We start from the raw sequence: 20,232 nt of genomic DNA, 5'->3' as shown, positions 1-20,232 counted from the left end.
GTTACCTGTTGCATTGATGCCAAGCGCATCACCTATTGTCTTTGGTGTTATTTGGAAAGAACCATATCCTGTCTTCAGTTTGTTCTCCCCAAGTTTGAAGTTGTTTGCCAGTTCCCTTAAGAGTTGGTGATCCACCCTTAGTGGTGGGATGTGCATCAACCCTCCAAATCCGAGATCCCTGACAATTACCTTCTTCTCCTCAGTCATGTTTCTGAACTTATCACTCAGGAGATGTGTGGCACACTTAAGGTCCTTTGTTTGGTTTCTTGCTGCCATTTTGTCTGAAACGAAAAATATACCCAAAGACATCAGTAATATACACCCATATATATGAGTCAGATACACCCATTAATAACAGTAAGATACACCCATAGATATGATTCAGATACACTCATTGATAACAGTGAGATACACCCATAGATATGATTCAGATAAATCCATATATATCAGTCAGGTATCACTCAAACATGCTTCAATATCAAATTAATTGAGATATTAGTAAGATACATGCATATATGAGTCAGATACACCCATTGATAACAGTAAGATACACCTATATGTAAGAATCAGATACACCCATTGATAACAGTGAGATACACCCATTGATATTATTCAGATACATTCATATATATCAGTCAGATATCAGTCAAACATGCTTCAATATCAAGCCACATTACAAGTTCAAGCAGTATTCACCCCCCAATCTACGGAATAAACTCCCAAAAATCAACAACAATAGCAGGAGAACTTATTAGAAGAACGTAGAACGACGTAGAACTTAGAGGAACAACGTAGAACTTGGAAGAACGACGTAGAACTTAGAACAGTGTAACAAAGAAGCAACAATAATAGTAAACCCTAGAAGAACGACGTAGAAGAAAAGTAAAATATACAGTAATCTTAATGAACTTACGTTGAGTGTTGTTGCTTTGTTTTCTCTTCAGATTCTTCACGGAGAGTTTGATGTTGTTTTGATGGAGGTTTCGAACACCGATTTGTATATTTTGAACTTTGATTTTTGCTCGAAAATGGGAGCGTTTCCTTGTTTTCGAAGCGTTTTGAGAAGTGGAAGAAGTGGAAGAAGTGGAAGAGTCTGCTATACGTAACCGTTTGTGTTGAGCGCGTGATTTTGACGTGCCATGTTATGTTTCTTTATGCGCGTGTCTTCGATTTGGGCTGGGCCAACTTGGATGCTTGTAAACTTGTATGTGTAGCAGGCCCGTTAATTTTTTGTGTGTTAGTTAAATTTAAAGCAGTTAATCTTTGATGATAGGTATACTTATTACTTGTCAAAATTTTATTTTTGCGTTGATGGAGGATTGTTGGGACGTGACAAATTATAATGATAGTAACATGTTGAGTGTTGTTGACGAAAAAATATTGAAAGTGATTCTCGTTAAGTAGGAGGCGCTTGAATTAATGAAAGAAGATATATTTTAATTAATAATTTATATTAGATACATTTAAGGTTAATTTAATAATGTATAAATATTTAAGTATTTTACTATATATAATTATGTAGATATTTGTTGTGGTGTCTAAAATTTTTGGTCAAATTGTCAAAAAAAAATTAAATGGTTTATTTTAAATTTAAAAAGATAAAATTAAAATAATTATAATAATTTAAAAATTATTAGCAAAAATAAATCAAACAAAATTAGGCATCAATTAAAAAGTATGGTATAGGTGGTTAAACTATGTATATATTAACATGTAAGTAATCACTTAATAATATGTAGATAGACATATTTATACCAATAATTAAAAATATAAAATATTTATACATATGTAAAAGGTAATATAAATTAAATTAAATGACTTTGGTAGATATTTTTGTTTAAAAAAAATGTTACAATACAAAAATTTTATCACGTACAAAAAATATTATCATCAAAATAAATCCTAAACGAACCAAAATTAAATTCTAAATGCTAAAGCATTTTATTCTTGTGTACTATTATAATTTTTTTATAACGTAAATTATTTATCCTGCTACAAAAATTAACTATATAACTAATAATTAAGCCATAATTAATGAATGATTATAGTCTAAAACATTATTAAAAATAAGATTATTAAGAGTATTAGAATAAAAATAACATGTAAAAATAAGACTAAATTAATATTTTCAAAAACACAAAAATACATCTTTCATGACAAAAAAATTGTCCACTTTTCATAAAAAAAAAATCGATCAACACCTACATTTACACAAAAAAAAAATTAAGACCCAAACAAAAAAAATTCAAATAACCCCAAATCCATAAGATATTATGTTTATTATTTTCGTTTTTTATTAAAAAAAATTTAATTAAGACCCAAATAAAAAAAAATGATTTGGCCCAAAAACTTAAATCTATTAAAGAAAAAAAAAACAAAAAACCAGCCCATTATTATCATTCATAATTAATGACTAATCAACTTTACATCATTAAATATTTTAATTTATTTACTGCAATAGGATCCACATTCTGCATCAAAATCAGTTTTTGTCTTTTACTATAGCTTTAATTGTACTCTCTTTCTAAATACTTATCCTACTAGGAGAAGGACAACAAATTTCTACACATATAGAAAGAATTTCTCTTCTACAGGCTGAGGCCTCTTGAAGCCGTCTGATCGCGGTCTCTGACTCGTGAATCTTTTTCTCTACCCCCACCAGGTCATCGAAAACGGCGTTAAGCATATTTTTTATAAAAAACTTAAAAAGCTCATCTCCAAGCCTAGCCTACTCTACATTATCATATGGTTTCGCGGGCACGTCCAACCGTATCTTTCCAGCGGAGTCGAAAGCTTTCATTTCATATTTCCGCTTTGGCTTCTTCCTATGACTGATTTGCTGCTCCTGAATTTCTAGGGATCAATGCTTGATAGAATTCACCATTATATATATATATGTAAAAATTAATTTGAACACTACACCTTGATATGTGCTGGCATGTTTTAACACAACATATACTCTAACAGATATCTAGTGTATATTACAACTCAGTAGCCTGTAGAAGGAATGTGCTTCCACGTCATTGGCACTGCTCCCTTGTAAACATTTATATGTACACAGATAGAATGCAAGTCATACATGAGTTATGTATGGAGTATGGACTAACCACCATGAACTGAACTAACATTCAGTGAAAGAGAATGAACTGTCCTCAGTGCTATACATAGAGTTATCACTTAAACTAAAGTTTAGTCTCTCTTGATTCCATTTTACAATCTCTCTAGCATATTTAAGTGCTGCATCAACACTATCTGGCTCCAAGCCTTTCACCAGAGACACATACAACTTTCTACCTGTAATAGATGAATAAAGCCTCTTGAACTTAACTGCTATGTGATGGGACGCTAGCTGAGCAAGAGAAGAGTTATTGTTAATGCTGTTTTTGTTGTTGCCAGAACATTGACAGCTAATTACAGGGTGAAAATCAGCGAACCATTCGCACCGAGTCAGTGGAACTTGTTTTATTTTCTCCTCAAACTGATCTAGTTTGTTTAGTATCAGCAGGAAGTCCATTTTCTCAAAAGTTGGATGAGTAACAATGGTTTCAAAAAGCTTCCTGCTTGATAACATCTTGTTAGTGATGCAACCATTTCCTTCGGCAGAAAATTGATCGTAGTCACTCAAGGCAACAGAGAAGACGACCATGCCAACATCCTCTAACATCTCTAGCCACTTGCAATTTTCTCCTATTCCTCTTGCATGCGCTGTAATTAGTTGATACCTGTAAACCAAACAATGAGTGAAAAGCACACTACAGATCAGAAAGCTTTCATATCCGCTCTGCACATGTCATTCTTTCCACTAAAAAACCTTTCATTTATGAGGGCATATTTAAGTTCATAAAAGTAACATTTTTCAGATGTTTAAAGGTAGTTTTCCAAACATTTAAACGCATCATTCTTGGAAACATGGATCAACTTTTACACAATAAACCTGACTGTTGCATTTTGATAGCATGCCTCTGTGATCTAAGCATCAATGAAGTAAAAGAAGAAACCATTCACCAGATGTCATTTGACTATAAATACATTCATGTTGGTAGAAAGAACCTCCATTTTGTTTGATAAACATAATAACAGCAATAGAAGAGAACCAGAGCATAACACAATCACTTTCCGATGCATTTATGATGGGGATAAACTTTCCATCAACTTCATAGACACCCTACTCCTACAGTAGGTACGCTGTATTATGCTAAAACATGATAACAGCAATAACAGAACATTTCTCACATATCATAATTGGCAACTAGTTAGGCACAAAACTTTTGGCTTACCTAGCAAAAGAATCATGTAAACCGATGGTATCAACAGTTTCCTCAGGAGCTGATGGGGGAAATGAGAACTCCACACAAGCCAGTCCATTGGATGAAGTAACTCCTTCAGCATAGAGAATATCTAAATCTGATGGCTCATAATCAGCCCTCAATATCTCAACAACCTTAACAAAGATTTTACATGTCATAAACATTATCCTTGGGCAGCACAAGATTCTCAAGCCACTCATCAAACAATAATTTTCAAAAGAAAAGTAAAGAAATATATGCAATAATTATAAGAATAGATAGAAACATGGCGCAAGAACTTCATAGACACTCCTGATGAAAAAATATTCGCTTAAAAGAAGGAGAATAAGTTTATTGGTTTGGCATCATATAGATTATTTAGCTAGCATAACTAAAAGCATAAAAGAAAGGGGTTGAGGACCAGCCAAATAATTGACCTGAGAAAGTATAAGCATATGCTAGGCTCATATAAACTCTCTATATGGAACTTAATGCTTTCTATAGCACAATCGTCACTTCCTTTGATTAAGGTTCTCTATAATAGAATGTTCTGAATGCAGTAACCAAAACCTTTGACTAGAATTAACCTAAGCAACAAGTAAAAATCATTATCCCTACCCTCCATCAGTTTGCTCATTTTTTATTTGCACAGGGTCCTAATTGATCAAAGATAAATCTGTTTGATATAATAGATAGAATTTCCTAAACTACCAGAATCAGACAAGATATTTATATATTCAAATAAATAATAATTACTCTTTGGAACAAAATAAACATTACAAAAAGATTATGTTGTGAAAAGTTATTGACATTTTGAGATTTCTTATACCCAGAATTTTAACACAATATCATCCATAAGAAATTCTTGCCTAAGCACAAATTTACCAGCCTGGAATTCTTAAAGAGTGCCTTAATTAGCTGTTCCCTTTCATTCATATCATAGAGTTTAATATTTATTTATCCTACTCAATAGAGGACTCCAGTATCTAGTCACAAAATCCACCCATGTCTTTCTTAAAGTTCTCTCACCGCCACCAACTCAAAAGACATCCTGCTCTTAGCATTTTCATCCATAAGCAAGCAATTATATAAATATGTAAATGTCAGCCATACGATCATATGCAATCAAATATGCAATCAAAGTGTCAAGAGCACATATACACACTAAATATGTTAATTAAAAAAATACAAAAAAATGAGCTCATACCCGCTCTAAGAAATAACTAGCAACACTTGGTAGCATTTCTATTTCTCTTCTTCTTTTGTAGGTAGCCTTAATGGCTGCACTACTCCACATCTCCTCAATCAATGGTGCATATTCACGAGTAGCTGCAGGAAAGATGGCATCAAGTTTGCCCGAAGCCATAGTTCTCAGCAGCCAATCAGAGAAAGCTTTTAGCCTTGTGCCAATGGAATAGATTGTCTTGTTGTTTGAACTGACTCCTGTTGTTAATCACAATGGAATCATCCAATCTTTAGTACAAATGGACAAGCAAAATTTGATATTTCTCTGCTTGATATACAGTATTTCCTTTTTACAATTTTAAATTTAATTCGAACAGCATCCCATAGTAGTAAACTCCTATGTGTGTGTGTGAGACAATTTTCAATGTTCAGTCTACAGTTGTCACTTTGGATGGAACAAGGTAAGATATAACTATTTCATTTTAGTACACACTAAAAGTTGTGACCCATAATGGCACTTAAAGACATTTTAGACACTAATAATACACACCAATTCTGCACATATAGTCTTGCATAACTGAAGTAACTACCAATTACTCAAAACAGAATTGATAACAGATTGAAAACAGAATTATGGAATTGGTAAGCCTCAGTTGCTTGTCTCTGAAGGAAGTCTCTAAGCTTCATTACATTTGGATGACCAACTAGATGGTGACCATTTGATGCATATTAAACCATGTCTATGGTGCTTTAGAAGGAAGAAAGCTAGGCCAAGTAGTCAATTTAGTAGAAGAAAAAGGAGAAATTGAACTCATACCTGTAGAAGAATCAAGTACATCAGATTGTCTTTTCTTCATATTCCACAGACTTTCTTCCTCAAAACGCTCACGACCTTCAAGTAGTAAGCCAATATAGGAATATACGTTCGTTTGAATGGTCAACTTTATACTTTCACGTTCTTCTTTTGAGAAAGGGATGTCTTTGTAAAGTATCTTGGCCTGCCATAACCATTTACAATTCTCTAACTATATTTATTTCTTAGCTTTTAGCAACAGATATCTTATTCGCGAAAGAATCAGTACAAAGTAGGAAACTGTTGCCCAATCAACAACATATCACAAAAAGAATTATGACTAACTAAGTTTGTATTTATGTTTAAACTTTAGACTACTAATCCCAAAAGCATTTCACATGTCAGTTTTATAAGTTACATGAATTATCATTTTGGTTGAGCACACTTACCACCCACATTTGTCCAACATAATCTTCCCAACTAGTAAATAACAAATGAAAAATCACCTGCTTAAAAATAGTACTTGTTCCAGATCCACCATAGCCAACTAAGAGGAGCTTCTGAACTATTCCATGCTCAAGGTAATCAGGAACTCTTTTGCTAACTGGACTGGAGGTTCGTTCCCCACACAAAATTGAACATTTAGAAGGAACTGGCAGGGACAGTAAAGCACATACAAGCTTCGTTCCAGACTATACAAGCATCAGAATAGTGTGTTATAATGAAAGAAAACAAACAAAATAAGACAAATAGTCCTCCAAAACAAAAAATAAATAAAGAAATAAAGAAAAAAAAAAGGAACATCACCTTTCCCCATATATTCCCTCTTATATTTTTCTGTCCCTCTTCTTGGTATGAACCATCCTCATTAACCCAAAAATGTGGGTTACCAGCGCATTGAACTCCTGCCAACTGCCAAACAACAACAATTTTGTTTAACAATGAACAAGTTATTAAGAGTTTAAGGCACATCCTTCTAAATTCCTTCAAAAAATATTTTCTTTTCATATAATTATGGAATATAATTTCAACCTGCAACATTCGGAGCTCGACTTTTGTTATTTCCCTGCCATTGATGTAAACCTGCGTGTTCCCATTGCTAGCATCCGGCTTGATTGGACCCCCAACATTCAGATGGGGACTGATAATTCTGCAAGGCTTCTGTCCTTCCTGTGAATTTCACAGAAAACAATCATGATCCACAACAAATCACAAGCAGTTAACCAATAATCAATGATACAAATGCATATACAAAAACAGAACAAACATACCTCTCCCCAAAGACCAGATACTTTATCATACCAATAACTCCCCGGCTTAAGCTTCTTCGGAGGAGCAGCGCAGTTCTGCAACGTAACCAGTTCCTCAAACGAAAGTGGCCTCCCATTGACACAAATATACTCCGGAGGAAGTTGATTCACCTCACAAAACCTCTCAGCCTTCATTATCTGCCGAACCTCCAACTCATTAAGCAACCTCCTGAAAATCCTAGAGCACTTCCCTAAACTCTCTCTTTTAGACTCATCAATTGGATAACCAATACAATCAACACACTTTCTTCCTTCAGGCATTGAACCCATAGCATCAAGCACGCAATTCCCACAATACTTTGCAGAACAAACCAGACACACCTCTTTCTCCGTGAACCTGCTACCCTTGAAACACCGGTAGCACAAACCTTTGTTTCCTTTAGTCACAGAAGCCGGCTTAACCGGTTCACATTCATCGACCAAAGCTTCATTACGATTACCATCACCATCAACATCATTATCTGAATCATTATTAACAGTGAAAGTAAGAATAGGTGCACGTTTAACATCACACGCATATTCACGTTCGTCGTTAAAATCTGCGTTCTTTGCAGATGACTGACTAGACGATTCGAAATCCAAACTCAATAAGGAATCGGTGAACGCCCAATTTGAATCGTTGAAATCTGAACTCTCCTTCACGCCATGCAAGTTTCTCAACTCGTGCGAGTGTTCCTCGCTGCTGAACTCGCCCGCGTCGTTGCTCCGACCGGCGCCGTGTTCGAAGGCGATCACAGAGGTCGGAGACACGGTGGTATTGCCGTCGCCGGAACCGGCGTTGCTGCTTCGGTTGAAAGCTCTCATGGAAGCAGGAGAAGACGCTGGTTCTGTGCCGTACGGTTTGAGCTCCTTGGAGAATCTCGTGCTGCAGTTCGCCGGCGCCGGCATCGGATGCGCCATCGGAATAGACATAATGTCGGAGAAACGGAGCCGATGGAGCGCAACCGCCACCGGAATCTTGTCGACGCTTAGCGACACAGCCCGGGGAATATCGAGCCAAGATTGATGAACGTAACGTAACCGTCAACATGGAAAATAAAAAATGAAGCTCTTCAAGCACATCTAAGGTTCGAACCAAAACCACAAATTAACATTTCAAAATAAAGGGAAAAAGTGTGAGTTTTCTTTCTTTCTTTCTTTATTTCTAAACCAAAAAAAAAAAAAAAAGGTCGCCTAGGAGTTTGGAATCTGATGTAAACAAAGAAAAAGAACACCGACTGTCAAGTAAGAAGAAAGGTGACGAGTGAAAGTGAGAATGAGATTTTCTCGAAAAGCAGTGTAAAGTATGTTTGTATATGGCATCATATATATACATACTGGGTGTGAAGCCGTGAAGGCTAATGTGACTAGGTGAGGCTCGAGGATTTGGGGTCAGCCATGAACCTGGCTCCTTTTGACTTGCTACTGCAAGTGGTACAAGTTTTTAGCACTTGTAGATCTACCTTTTGACCACACAAGAAAATTAAAAATAAGGAAAACACTATCGAATCAAAAGTCAATATTGTTTTAGGATAAATTATCATTTTAAAGGCTCTGATTTGGATGGTCCAAAACATATCAGACTTTTATTGGTCTGGTTACAAAAAAGAAAATTTTTTATTATTTATTATTCATTATTCAAAATTTCAAATTTTCGGCTCATTTTTTTTGATATTGAAAACCTGTGTGTGTTATGCTTTATTATGGACACTAGGGGTGCATTACAGCCATGTGGGACAGCTTTACTTCAATCTTAGAAGAGAGAAAACGTACCGTCCGTTTTCTTTGAAAAAAATTTTTGGTGTTACAAATCGGACGGTCCGATTTGTAGAAAAAATTTTTCGAATTTTGGACATTGAAATCGAACCGTCCGATTTCAGGGGATTTTAATTTTTTTATCTTGCAAAATGCAAATCGGACCGTCCGAATTTAGTATAATATGAATATTTTAACCATCCAAATACAAATCGGACCATCCGATTACTCACCCCATCTTCAGACCGTCCGATTTTAGTTACCTTGACACCATACATCAGTATTGCACCCATGTACTCCATAATAATGTCTCACACCATTCCTAGCCCCATAACAAGAATAAAAAGCGCAAATTTTCCCGGTAAGTCTGTAACCATTATTAGTGTATCAATTTAGCACTTGCTATATCATTGATTAGTTTAACATGAATCTTTTAAGGTCTCCTTTCTTTTTAATGCATCATTGTAATACCAAATCACTATCTTTTGCCATGGAAGTTTATTTCAGGATAATAATATAAGAAAATATAGGACCAACATTTTTAGCGGATAAAAATGAGAAATCGACTAGTATTGATTCATAAATATATAAATTAAAAAAGATTAATTTTATGGTATAAAAATAAATTTTTTTTTATACATAAAAAGGTCAATTTGATATGGGTTTAAGAATGACACCTATCTTTTGTTATTATTGCTTTGTTCAGATTTCACAGACAAATACATAAAAGTTTAGATTTTATCTTTTTTAATTAAACACATTGATTCTAATGAAACGTTAATTATAGATATATTTTTGTTGTATTGAGCCAAGAAAGTTTAATAATTTTTGGGTTGTAATAGATTGTTATTAAAGGAACATATTTTATTGTGTTTACTACTTTACTTTATCAATAAAATCAATCAATTTTTATTAAATATTCTAAGTATACAATAAATAATGTTAAATATTACAAACAATAAATATTAAAAAATAAACATTTAAATTCAAAATTTAGTCTCTAAATTATTGTGTATAATACTGAACATTTTTTACATTTTGCATAAGAAACTAATAGATGTTATTTTATTTTGTGAGGATAATTTTAAAAATTTTTGTCATTTGATCTATGAATGACTGATTTTTATATGGAATTATTGTTGTATTATTTTCAGTTATGGAGAAGTGGTATATTTTAATTTAGCATAAAGATAATCACAAATTAAAGAGTCTGATTTGTATTTTAAAAAATTAAAGTTTCCAAATTAAAGAGTCAAATTTGTGTTAGTTTAGAAGCCAGAGAATCGGTTCTATGTAAGTTCACAGATCTAAGGGTTGGTTTTGTATTTTAAAAATTTTAAAAAATTAAAATTCAACCAATTGGAGGATCAGATTTGTATATATTCACAAATAGGAGGGTTAGTTTTGTGTTTGAAAAATTTTTAAAAAGTTAAACTTCACAAATCGAAAAGTCAGATTTGTGATCTTCATATGAAAAAAAACAAGGTTGCAAGAACTGGACCGGTCAATGAATCGGTAAAGTGATTGGTTCACTGATTCAATAATTCAATCGAGGTTCAATCAGAGTTCAACCGGTTTAATTAAATATTAAATAAAATTATTAAAAATTAAACATACAATGAAACATCTAGCATGACTTTTTTTTTTTTTTGTTACCTTAACAATATCTGGTAAGTAAACTAAAATCTGATCTCTTCTTTTTCTTTTCAAAATTAAAATAAGGAAAATCCAAACTAACGTTTAATTTCCTAAATTTAGGGTAAGAGGAGAAATTAAAGAAAGAAATCATTGTAGAATTAACAATGCTGAAATGGAAGGGAATAAAAATGAGGGCACGAGGGTGAAGATTTTATTCTGTTTCTGGGCATGTCTTTTGCAACCTTTCTGTTGGGTCTAACAAATTTGTATAAAGAAGCTGTAACACATGTATGTCCTCATATGCAGATCATGTAAAACACCATGACAAAATTAATCATACCACCACCAACTCTAATTCAGAAGTCAGAACACAACAAATAGAAACAGAAACAGCAACAGAAAAATATCAACTCACCCCAATTCAGATTCAGAACACAACAAATAGAAACAGAAACAGCAACAGAAAAAAATATCAACTCACCCCAATTCAGATTCAGAACACAACAAATAAAAACAGAAACAGCAACAGAAAAAAATATCAACTCACCCCAATTCAGATTCAGAACACAACAAATAGAAACAGAAATAGCAACTCAAGAATCAGATCTCAGATTTCAGTAACTCAGTAAAATTAACAAAATACAGAACCATAAATTGAAGCAAACAGAGTTGAATCTTTAAAAAATAGAAAGTCAAAATCATAGAAATTAACAAAAGAAAAAAAAAACTAAAGCAAAGCTATCGACAGAGGAACCAAACTGACGTCATGGAGGAACGAAACAGGCAGCAAGGGAGGAACGAAACAGGCAGCAAGGGAGGAACGGCGAGACAGACGGGATCGAGCAAACTGACCAACAATGGAGGAAGCCAGCCGACCGCGCTTCGATCTGCAAGTCCACACGACGAAGACGAAGACGATGAAGAAAAGACGAGGATGGACGGCCAAAGGCGGCGACGTGGAGGAGACGAGGATGGACGGCCAAGAGCTCGAAGCACCCTCTATCTGTCACTGCCGGCGGCGAGGCACCCTCTGGCTGACTAGAAGAGTTCGGTGACGGGGGAGGCGGTGACTGCTGTTGCCGCTGGCTGAGAGAGAGAGAGGCTGCTGGCTGAGAGAGTGAGAGGAGTAGCGCCGTAGAGGTTAGGGATTTTTGGGGGGTTAGGGCTGCAAGCAGTATACTATTTATATTATCTATTTTCTTTTTTTTTTTAATTCTAAAAACCGTTAAAAAACCGGTCGGTTCTACCGGTTCGCCGGTTTGACCGGTTTTTATACCGGTTTTTTGCCAAGCAATTTTATACATCAATCGAATCGGTCAGAGAATTGGTTTCCGATTAATCCGGTCGAACCGACCAGTCCGGTTCGATTTTTAGAACAATGAAAAAAACACACCAAATTTCATACGTTATTAAAAAACACTACTATGAATTCAATATCAAAATTAAAAAGCTTTTACGAATTAGTTAAAAAAATTCTTTAATTCATGAATTATTTATTTTTTAAATTAATTTATAATATTTTGATTTATAGTATGCATAATAATTTATTTAAAATTACAAATATAACAACAAAGTTAAATTTAAAAAGATGAGGAAAAAAAATTTAAAGAACAAAACTGAAGTCTGAAACATAACTAAAATTATTTGGTGCGTATAAATATTTACTTATGTTCCAGTTTTACATATGAATATTTTTTTATCTTTTTAAATTTAACTTTGTTGTTATATTTATAATTTTAAATAAATTATCATTCTTATTATAAATCAAAATATTGTAAATTAATTTTAAAAAATAAATAATTCATGAACTAAAGAATTTTTTTAACCAATTCATAAAAAATGATAAATTTTCTTAAAGCTACTCTCACAAAATAAAAACAACATTTAATAGTTTTTTATGCAAAATGTAAAAAAAATTGGTATTCTACACAATAATTTAGAGACTAAATTTTGAATTGGAATATTTGTTTTTTTAATATTTATAGTTTGTAGTATTTAACATTATTTATCGCATACTTAGAATATTTAATAAAAACTAATTAATTTTATTAATAAAGTAAACACAATAAAATATATTTTTTTTAATAGCAATCCATTATAGTCCAAAAATTATTGTTTTTTCTTGGCCTAATACAACAAAATATATTTGTAATTAACGTTTTATTAGAATCAATATTTAGTTGAAAAAGACAAAATGACAAAATCTAAACTTTGTCTGACAAATCTTAACAAAGCAATAATATCAAAGAGTAGGTATCACTCATAAACTCATGCCACCTTAGTTTTCTCATGTATAGAAAAAATTTTATATTTACACTATAGAATTCACCTAAAAAAAATGATTACTTAGAGAAAAAACTTATATCTCATTAGTTTTTGTGTTAAATAATTAAATTCGATTCTTACACTTATGAATGAAAAATACATGGCCATCCATATATGGAAGAGAGTGTATTATTTTGTTTATTAATGATCTTTCATTTTGTAAGCTACTTGCCTCCATGTATCACAATAAAATATGTGTCTCATTTTATGGATGTTCTTTTTTTTTTTCTTTAGTTTTGTGAGGTATCAAAAACTAAGATGATAAAGAAATGATGAATAAAAAAAGAAAGGAAGAGAGAGAAATGAAGAAGAGAAAGAGCTACTGTATTGAGTGGTTTTTGAATTTGTATTTTTTAACTAAATTTTACTTTATAAATTTGTACTATATATAGAATTGCTTAAAGGATTCTAATTAATTGTGCTGAGTTGGACATACAAGCAGACTTGCTAATTAACTTTCTGGTTGCTGCACATGCTTCTCACTCTTACTACTTCTATCACCAACATCTACCCGACTACTTGGACTTCTAACATTGTTGTTGACACTTCTATTACTAACATTAGCCCTACTATTGAGACTTCTATCATTAACTCTGTCTGAATTTGCTATGCTCTTTTCATCAGTTTTACTCCTTGGGATCTCTACACTTCTTTCCATAATTCTGAACTTTTATATGAAATTACTTGACAGTGATTTTGTTAGTGTGTCTGCAATCTGGTCTTGTGAGAAAATGTGTTAAATGTTTACCTTCTTATTACATAATCTCGAACAAAGTACAAATTATCCATGGACAACAACCAAAACACCACGCTAATCATTAGAGCTCCAACAAGCCCACTCAGTCAGAATGCCTTCGTTGCGTTCTCGGCCATAAAACTTCACGATAGCAATTTCAAAGCGTAGAAGAAGCAAGCGTTAGCATGCATCAAAGTTAACAAACTACAGAAATCACCTAGATCCAATAAACATCCCAGTCAAGTTCACCTCAGAAGCAGATCAAAGCCGTGGAATAGAGACTTCAAAATACGCAGAATGGGAGATCCAGACCAATGGCTTGTAGCGTGGCTCATAGCATCCATGGAGTCAAACTTTGTCATTCGAGTAGTGGAGTATAAATACGCATATCAGATCTGGAATGTTCTTGAAGAGTACTTTGAAGCTCGAGTCAAATCGAAAATTAAACAACTGAAAATGTAGTTGAAATCATTCAATAAGCAAAGTTCAACATTCACTGAGTATATGGCCAAGATCATGAATGCACTAGGAGCACCATTTTCCAGTGAAAAGTACATTGAAGCTGCAATAGGAGGACTCAATGAAGAATATAGTGCCTTCATCAGAATGGCAAACGACAAAATCAACCAAATGTCTGAAAAGCGAGTTTGAATCACAACTGCTAACACAAGAAGAATTGCTAGACAGATTCAAAAGAATGAATATTGGACCGGTTCAAGCAAATGTAACACAAAGAGATGAGAGTCAAGAAAGATCATAAGAAAGAAACTACAACAACTACAACAACTATAGCAGTAGAAGAGGATTTCGAGGTACCAGAGGCAGAGGCGTCTTGGTGGCAAGGCAACATGCTTCAATGCCAGCTTTTTGGAAAGGTTGGCCATACGGTAATGCAATGCTTTCACCGATTTGATCAGGAATTTATGAATCCACAAATGAAACCACTAAACACTAATGGTGGTCCACAATGGCTCGATCTCACAAAGAACTCAACAAAATTACCCAGGAATAAGGCCACAAATGCAGAATTCAACAGCATCATCTCCCATTCCGCAAGCATTCCTCGCGCTGCCTTTGACAGTTCCAGATATGGTGTGGTACCCTGACTCTAGGGCCTCCCACCACATCATGTTTGACCAAAAAAATCTCATCACGGGATTTGATTATGAAGGTGCAGAGAAAGTTTATGGAGGTAATGATCAAGGTATGAAAATTGAACATGTTGAAAGTTCATTAATACATGCATCATTGTCAGATAGACCTTTTAAGCTAAAAAACTTTCTACATGTCCCTACTATCTCCAAGAACCTAGTTAGTGTAGCTAAATTTTCCCTGGACAATTGTGTGTTCTTCGAATTCTGGCCTTACTTGTGCAATGTAAAATGCCAGATAACCAAGAAGATTTTTCTTTAAGGACTACTTAAAGAAGGAATGTACAAGTTTGAAGGAGTCCATATAATTTTCAAAAATATCAAAACCAAAGAAACCTTTCCTGATAAACCAACTTGTCACAATATAAATGTTGAAGATAGAAGAAATCTCACTAAAAAGTCAATCAATAATAGGGATGATGCTGCAGAAGTTTGCTTAAGTTCACAAGCTAATAAAGCTGCCAATTAAGAGTCTGATGCTTACACAGCAAAATGAATAACAGAGTCTATTTGAGTGAAGTTGCTAAGCCTAAGCCTAATGGTAATGGAATTGTACACACAGAGTCCAAGAACACATAACAAATTAACAATTCAATTGTTAAAGTTACTAGTTCAAACACTGTTGTTGAGTCTGCTAATAATGTGCTTTGTCCAGTTATTAGCATTGTTGCACATCTTAACTGTAAAAATGTAAGTCCTATAGCTCAATTGTGGCATAGAAAATTAGGTCATCCATCATAAAAGGTGACTAAACTTGTAATAAAATAATGTAATATTTCTGATTCAATGAATAAAGAAAGCCTTGATCCATCTCTACTCAACACTTGCTGCATAAGCAAAATCCATCAATTACCTCATCTCAACTCACATACAACATATGATCCTTTAGAATTAATTTTTTTCTGATATTTGGGGGGCCAACACCTGTTTGCAACAGAGCAGGTTTTAGGTTTTACATCTGCTTCACTGATGTTAGAACCAGGTATACAAGCATGTATCTGTTACAAGCAAAGTCCAAAGTCTTTAATGCATTTTAGCAATAAAAAACAGCCATGGAGCTTAAGACAGGTGTGAAAATCAAGGCTCTACAAACAGACAATGGTGGTGAACATTTGTCTTCAAGCTTTAAACAATTTCTGGCAGCAATAACATAGGCTCACATGTCCCTACACTCATCAACAAAACGGCATGGTGGTTGAAAGAAGACACAGACACATTACTGAAACCACTTTAACCTTACTAGCCCAAGCCAACCTTCCTCTAACATTCTGGGATGAAGCCACCCTCAAGCCACATATCTAATAAACACACTACTAACCTCAACTCATAACAACCTATCACCACTTGAAGCCATCACCAAAACCAAACCTGACTTCAACCTACTCAAACCATTTGGATGCACATGCTATCCACTTCTTAGACCCTATAATACCCATAAATTTGACCATAGATCCCAAAAATGTATCTTTATAGGCTATGCAATAGATTACAAAGGCTACAAGTGTCTTTCATCTAATGAAAAAGAGTTTATCTCAAGAAATGTCGTATTCAATGAGCATGAATTTCCATACAACCAGTTGTTCAACCTTCAACCATAACAAGTATTAGCAACACCCCAATCCCAACACAAACATCCAACAGTCCATCCACTCCCAGACCTCACCAACTTCATTATCTCAAACCCCCAACTTTATCAAGAACCTCAACCCCCAGTAACTAGACCTTCTACTCAACCAACACTAACCCAACTACAAACAACCCAACAACATCTTCACCCACCCAACCCACCTCACTCATCTTACAATGCATTACTTTCATTACATGAAACTCCCAATGATGCTACTCGCATATGTGCACCATTATCTGTCATAACTAACTCTGATACCATGTGAGGTATCAGAAATTGAGATGATGAAGAAATGATGAACAAGAAAAGAGAGGAACAGAGAGAACTATTGCATTGAGTGGTTTTGGATCTGTATTTTTTTAACTAAATTTTAGTTTACAGGTTTGTACTATATATACAGGGTTGCTTAACAGATTCTAACTAATTATGTTAAGCCGGACTCACTAACAAATTCACTAACTAACTTTCTGGTTGTTGCACATATCTAACTGCACATGCTTCTTACTGCTTCTATCACCAATAAGTTTTGCATGTATTAAATCGTATCTTTGTTGCATAGTCTCAATACCATAAAGAAAGAACAATAACTTATTTAAATACTTCTCATTGAGAAGACATCTTATGCAAGCAAAGCAATCTTATTTAACAGCAAATGAGTGTATCATGGATAAGAATGATGGAAACTAATCTTCATACTTGCATGCTTTATTGGTGCATCTGCATAATGTTTTTTAGTTTTACTAGTTTTTAAGACAATTGTCAAATGAAAAAGTATAGGGTACCAACATATTATCTACCAACTTATTGTCAATAATAATTAATTATTATATTTTAAATACATATATAAAGAGACACATCCAGAAAATATATCTATAAAGACACTTCTATTAAACACAATCATAAAAAAGACATTTTTATTAGACACATCTACGAAGACACTTCCATGAAACACAATTATAAATAAGAGTTGGCAAAAGTTGGCAGATATGCTGTTGGTAAGTAGCGGAACCATTGTCAAATAGATTATATCTGCTATCTTTTTTACATTTTCAAAATAAATATACCTCAAATTCTTCGTGGAATACAAAATCCCAACTCTTTAGAAACTGATTGCAAAGTCACGCATTCACCGATTATGAAAAAGTAGAACAACACTTTGTTCGTCTTGTCATTTTCTCTATTTTCATCCTCGTAGCTTTCAGTATTAGAATTTCGGTGAGAACATTACTAGAAAAGATTTTTGAAGTGAAAATACATAGAGATATCAGATGTAACATTTTTCTATTAACAGAATACTATGTTTAACTCATGATATTTCTGTTAGAAAGGCTACTATAAAACTTTTTTATTTATATATATTTAATATAAGAGCATTTACGTTATTATTTCAATGATGTTTATAAGAATATCTGACAATTTTTTTTCAATTATTCAAATTAAATATTAGTCATACAAAAATATATTCAAACAAATATATTCAAATAACCAATAATGTATTATATATATATATATATATATATATATATAAGAATAATATAAAATACATATAAAAAGCAATTATAAACAAAAAAGACAAGAAAAAAAGTTTAGGACATAAATCCAAATCATGAGGAATCTTCTACTATCTTCAGCTTAATGATTCATCTTCTGGGCTATTTTCTAAAAAATGTGAAAATATATTGGACTGGGAATTAAAAGTCCCGATAGAAAATGAGAATACCATAAAAATTATAAAAATAATTACAAATAGTTTCCTCATATCTCACGAATGGTTATATTTATCAAGTCTCTAAGTCTTTTAAATTTATTTAAGTGAGTAAATAATCATTATTAACTATAAAAAAATTCAAGTGTGGACAAATCTTTCCTACAAAAAGATAAAATTGATATTTTACTTATGAAAGATAGGATATGGTTGACAAAACTACTTAAATCATAAAAAGCTCTTCAAAATTCCTAAACTATTTCTACTAACCTAATCTAACTTAACCTAAACTACAAAATAACAATTGATTCATAATTCATCATAATTTCCAATCAAGCTTACAAAATCTATATAAAAATATTTCATATATTTTGTTATTATTCATACCATAGTCCAAAGGGATTCTCCCAACTCTAAATGGACTACACCAAGCCATCAACCCAAACCAAGATATGAACACCTCTACTCACGCAAATCAATATACCCAGGCGGTCAGCAACTCGTTGGTTACCAGGACGGCAGGACCCGAGCCAGACTAGACTTGGAGAATAAGTAACAACTCTCTCCCCACAACTTAGGTTATCATCCTTAGAGAAGTAGCCAACTAGACGTGGATTAACTCTCCATGCAGTAAGGAAAAAATCACCCACTAACTTTAAAGGAGATTAGGGGTGTTCATAGATTGGATCTAATTTGCGTATCCGCGATGTTTATCCAAATTCAATCCAAAATCTATGGATGTTGATTTGATTCAAAAACTGCAGATATTAATCCAATTCGTAAGGCTATCGGATTCGATCCGCACACTAATAGGATCAGATTGCGAATTTTAGGTTGGTATCCGCATATCCGCGGATCTGCAAAAATATATAAATAAATAAGTAAATGTTTTTTTATTTTTTATTTCAATTAATAATTATCGTATATATTGTATTATTTTATTTTTATTATTTAAGAAAAGTATGTTTAATAATATTTTAAGAGTAAACATGTTTAAAAGGGTGAAAAAAAAAAGAGATTTTATTGATATTTTTTAATAAACATAAACATTTTAAAATATTTTCATGTTTTCCTGATATATCCGATCCGCAAATGTGCGGATTGGATCAAATCCAAACTTAAAAACTGCTCATATTGGATCTGATCCGATATTTTAGTGTGGATTTAATTGAGATTTTGGTTATATCTGATCCGATTCAATCTGCATTCATCCCTATCTCCTTAAGTGATGATCAAGTCATCACCTCTCCCTATAAATACCCCAACAGTTTAGGTATTCTCAACCTAATTCTCACTTAAGCTTGCTTAAACTCTTGCCGATTTAGGTATTTAAGTCCCTTGTAGGTACTCTCCAACCTTCATCCTAGAGCTGACGTGAAGGTACTTCAGCCGCATTCATCACCACTTTTGACTTCTTTCTCCTATTCAATTTATTTTTTATCCATTTTAAGTATATTTTGGAACAACTATCATTTTTGCAAAACAGAAAAATAATAAATATAAAGTAAATTTTTCATCATTGATAAATAATATTTTTTATTTAAATAAAAGTCCCAATTTTTTTTTTTAATAGTAATCGAAAACTAAGCCAAATTCTATCCTAATTTTCTCTCAAAATGTGTCAAAATCCCAAACTCTAAATAGTGGTAGGTGAAAATCTATGCATAGATGTCCTTCAAACAGATATTGCATTCATTCACTGTTACATTATTTATGGTTTTCTCTTCATAGATTCCAATTCC

The 20,232-nt window shown here is 33.2% G+C and overlaps 1 protein-coding gene and 1 long non-coding RNA gene across 2 annotated transcripts; one reads left to right on the top strand and one right to left on the bottom strand.

Annotated features, from left to right (window-relative positions):
- Positions 1-2,941: 2,941 nt before the first annotated feature.
- On the bottom strand, positions 2,942-8,965 carry LOC107626175 (extra-large guanine nucleotide-binding protein 1). The gene is made up of 8 exons (XM_016328994.3): positions 7,536-8,965; positions 7,297-7,434; positions 7,072-7,176; positions 6,771-6,956; positions 6,289-6,469; positions 5,494-5,729; positions 4,278-4,441; positions 2,942-3,722 (listed from the first exon to the last, which is right to left on the bottom strand). The coding sequence occupies exons 1-8, from the start codon at positions 8,484-8,486 to the stop codon at positions 3,122-3,124; spliced, it is 2,562 nt and encodes an 853-aa protein (XP_016184480.2). The 5' UTR covers positions 8,487-8,965; the 3' UTR covers positions 2,942-3,121.
- A 4,855-nt stretch (positions 8,966-13,820) lies between these two features.
- On the top strand, positions 13,821-17,289 carry LOC148575817 (uncharacterized). The gene is made up of 2 exons (XR_015902668.1): positions 13,821-14,894; positions 15,014-17,289. It is a non-coding gene; the product is annotated as an uncharacterized LOC148575817 (long non-coding RNA).
- Positions 17,290-20,232: the final 2,943 nt, after the last annotated feature.

The sequence above is a fragment of the Arachis ipaensis genome, chromosome B1 (assembly GCF_059453495.1).
Source record: "Arachis ipaensis isolate K30076 ecotype BB chromosome B1, ASM5945349v1, whole genome shotgun sequence".
Taxonomy (NCBI): Eukaryota; Viridiplantae; Streptophyta; class Magnoliopsida; order Fabales; family Fabaceae; genus Arachis; species Arachis ipaensis.
Note: the sequence above shows the minus strand (reverse complement) of the source record. Positions and strands in the feature narration are given on the sequence as shown.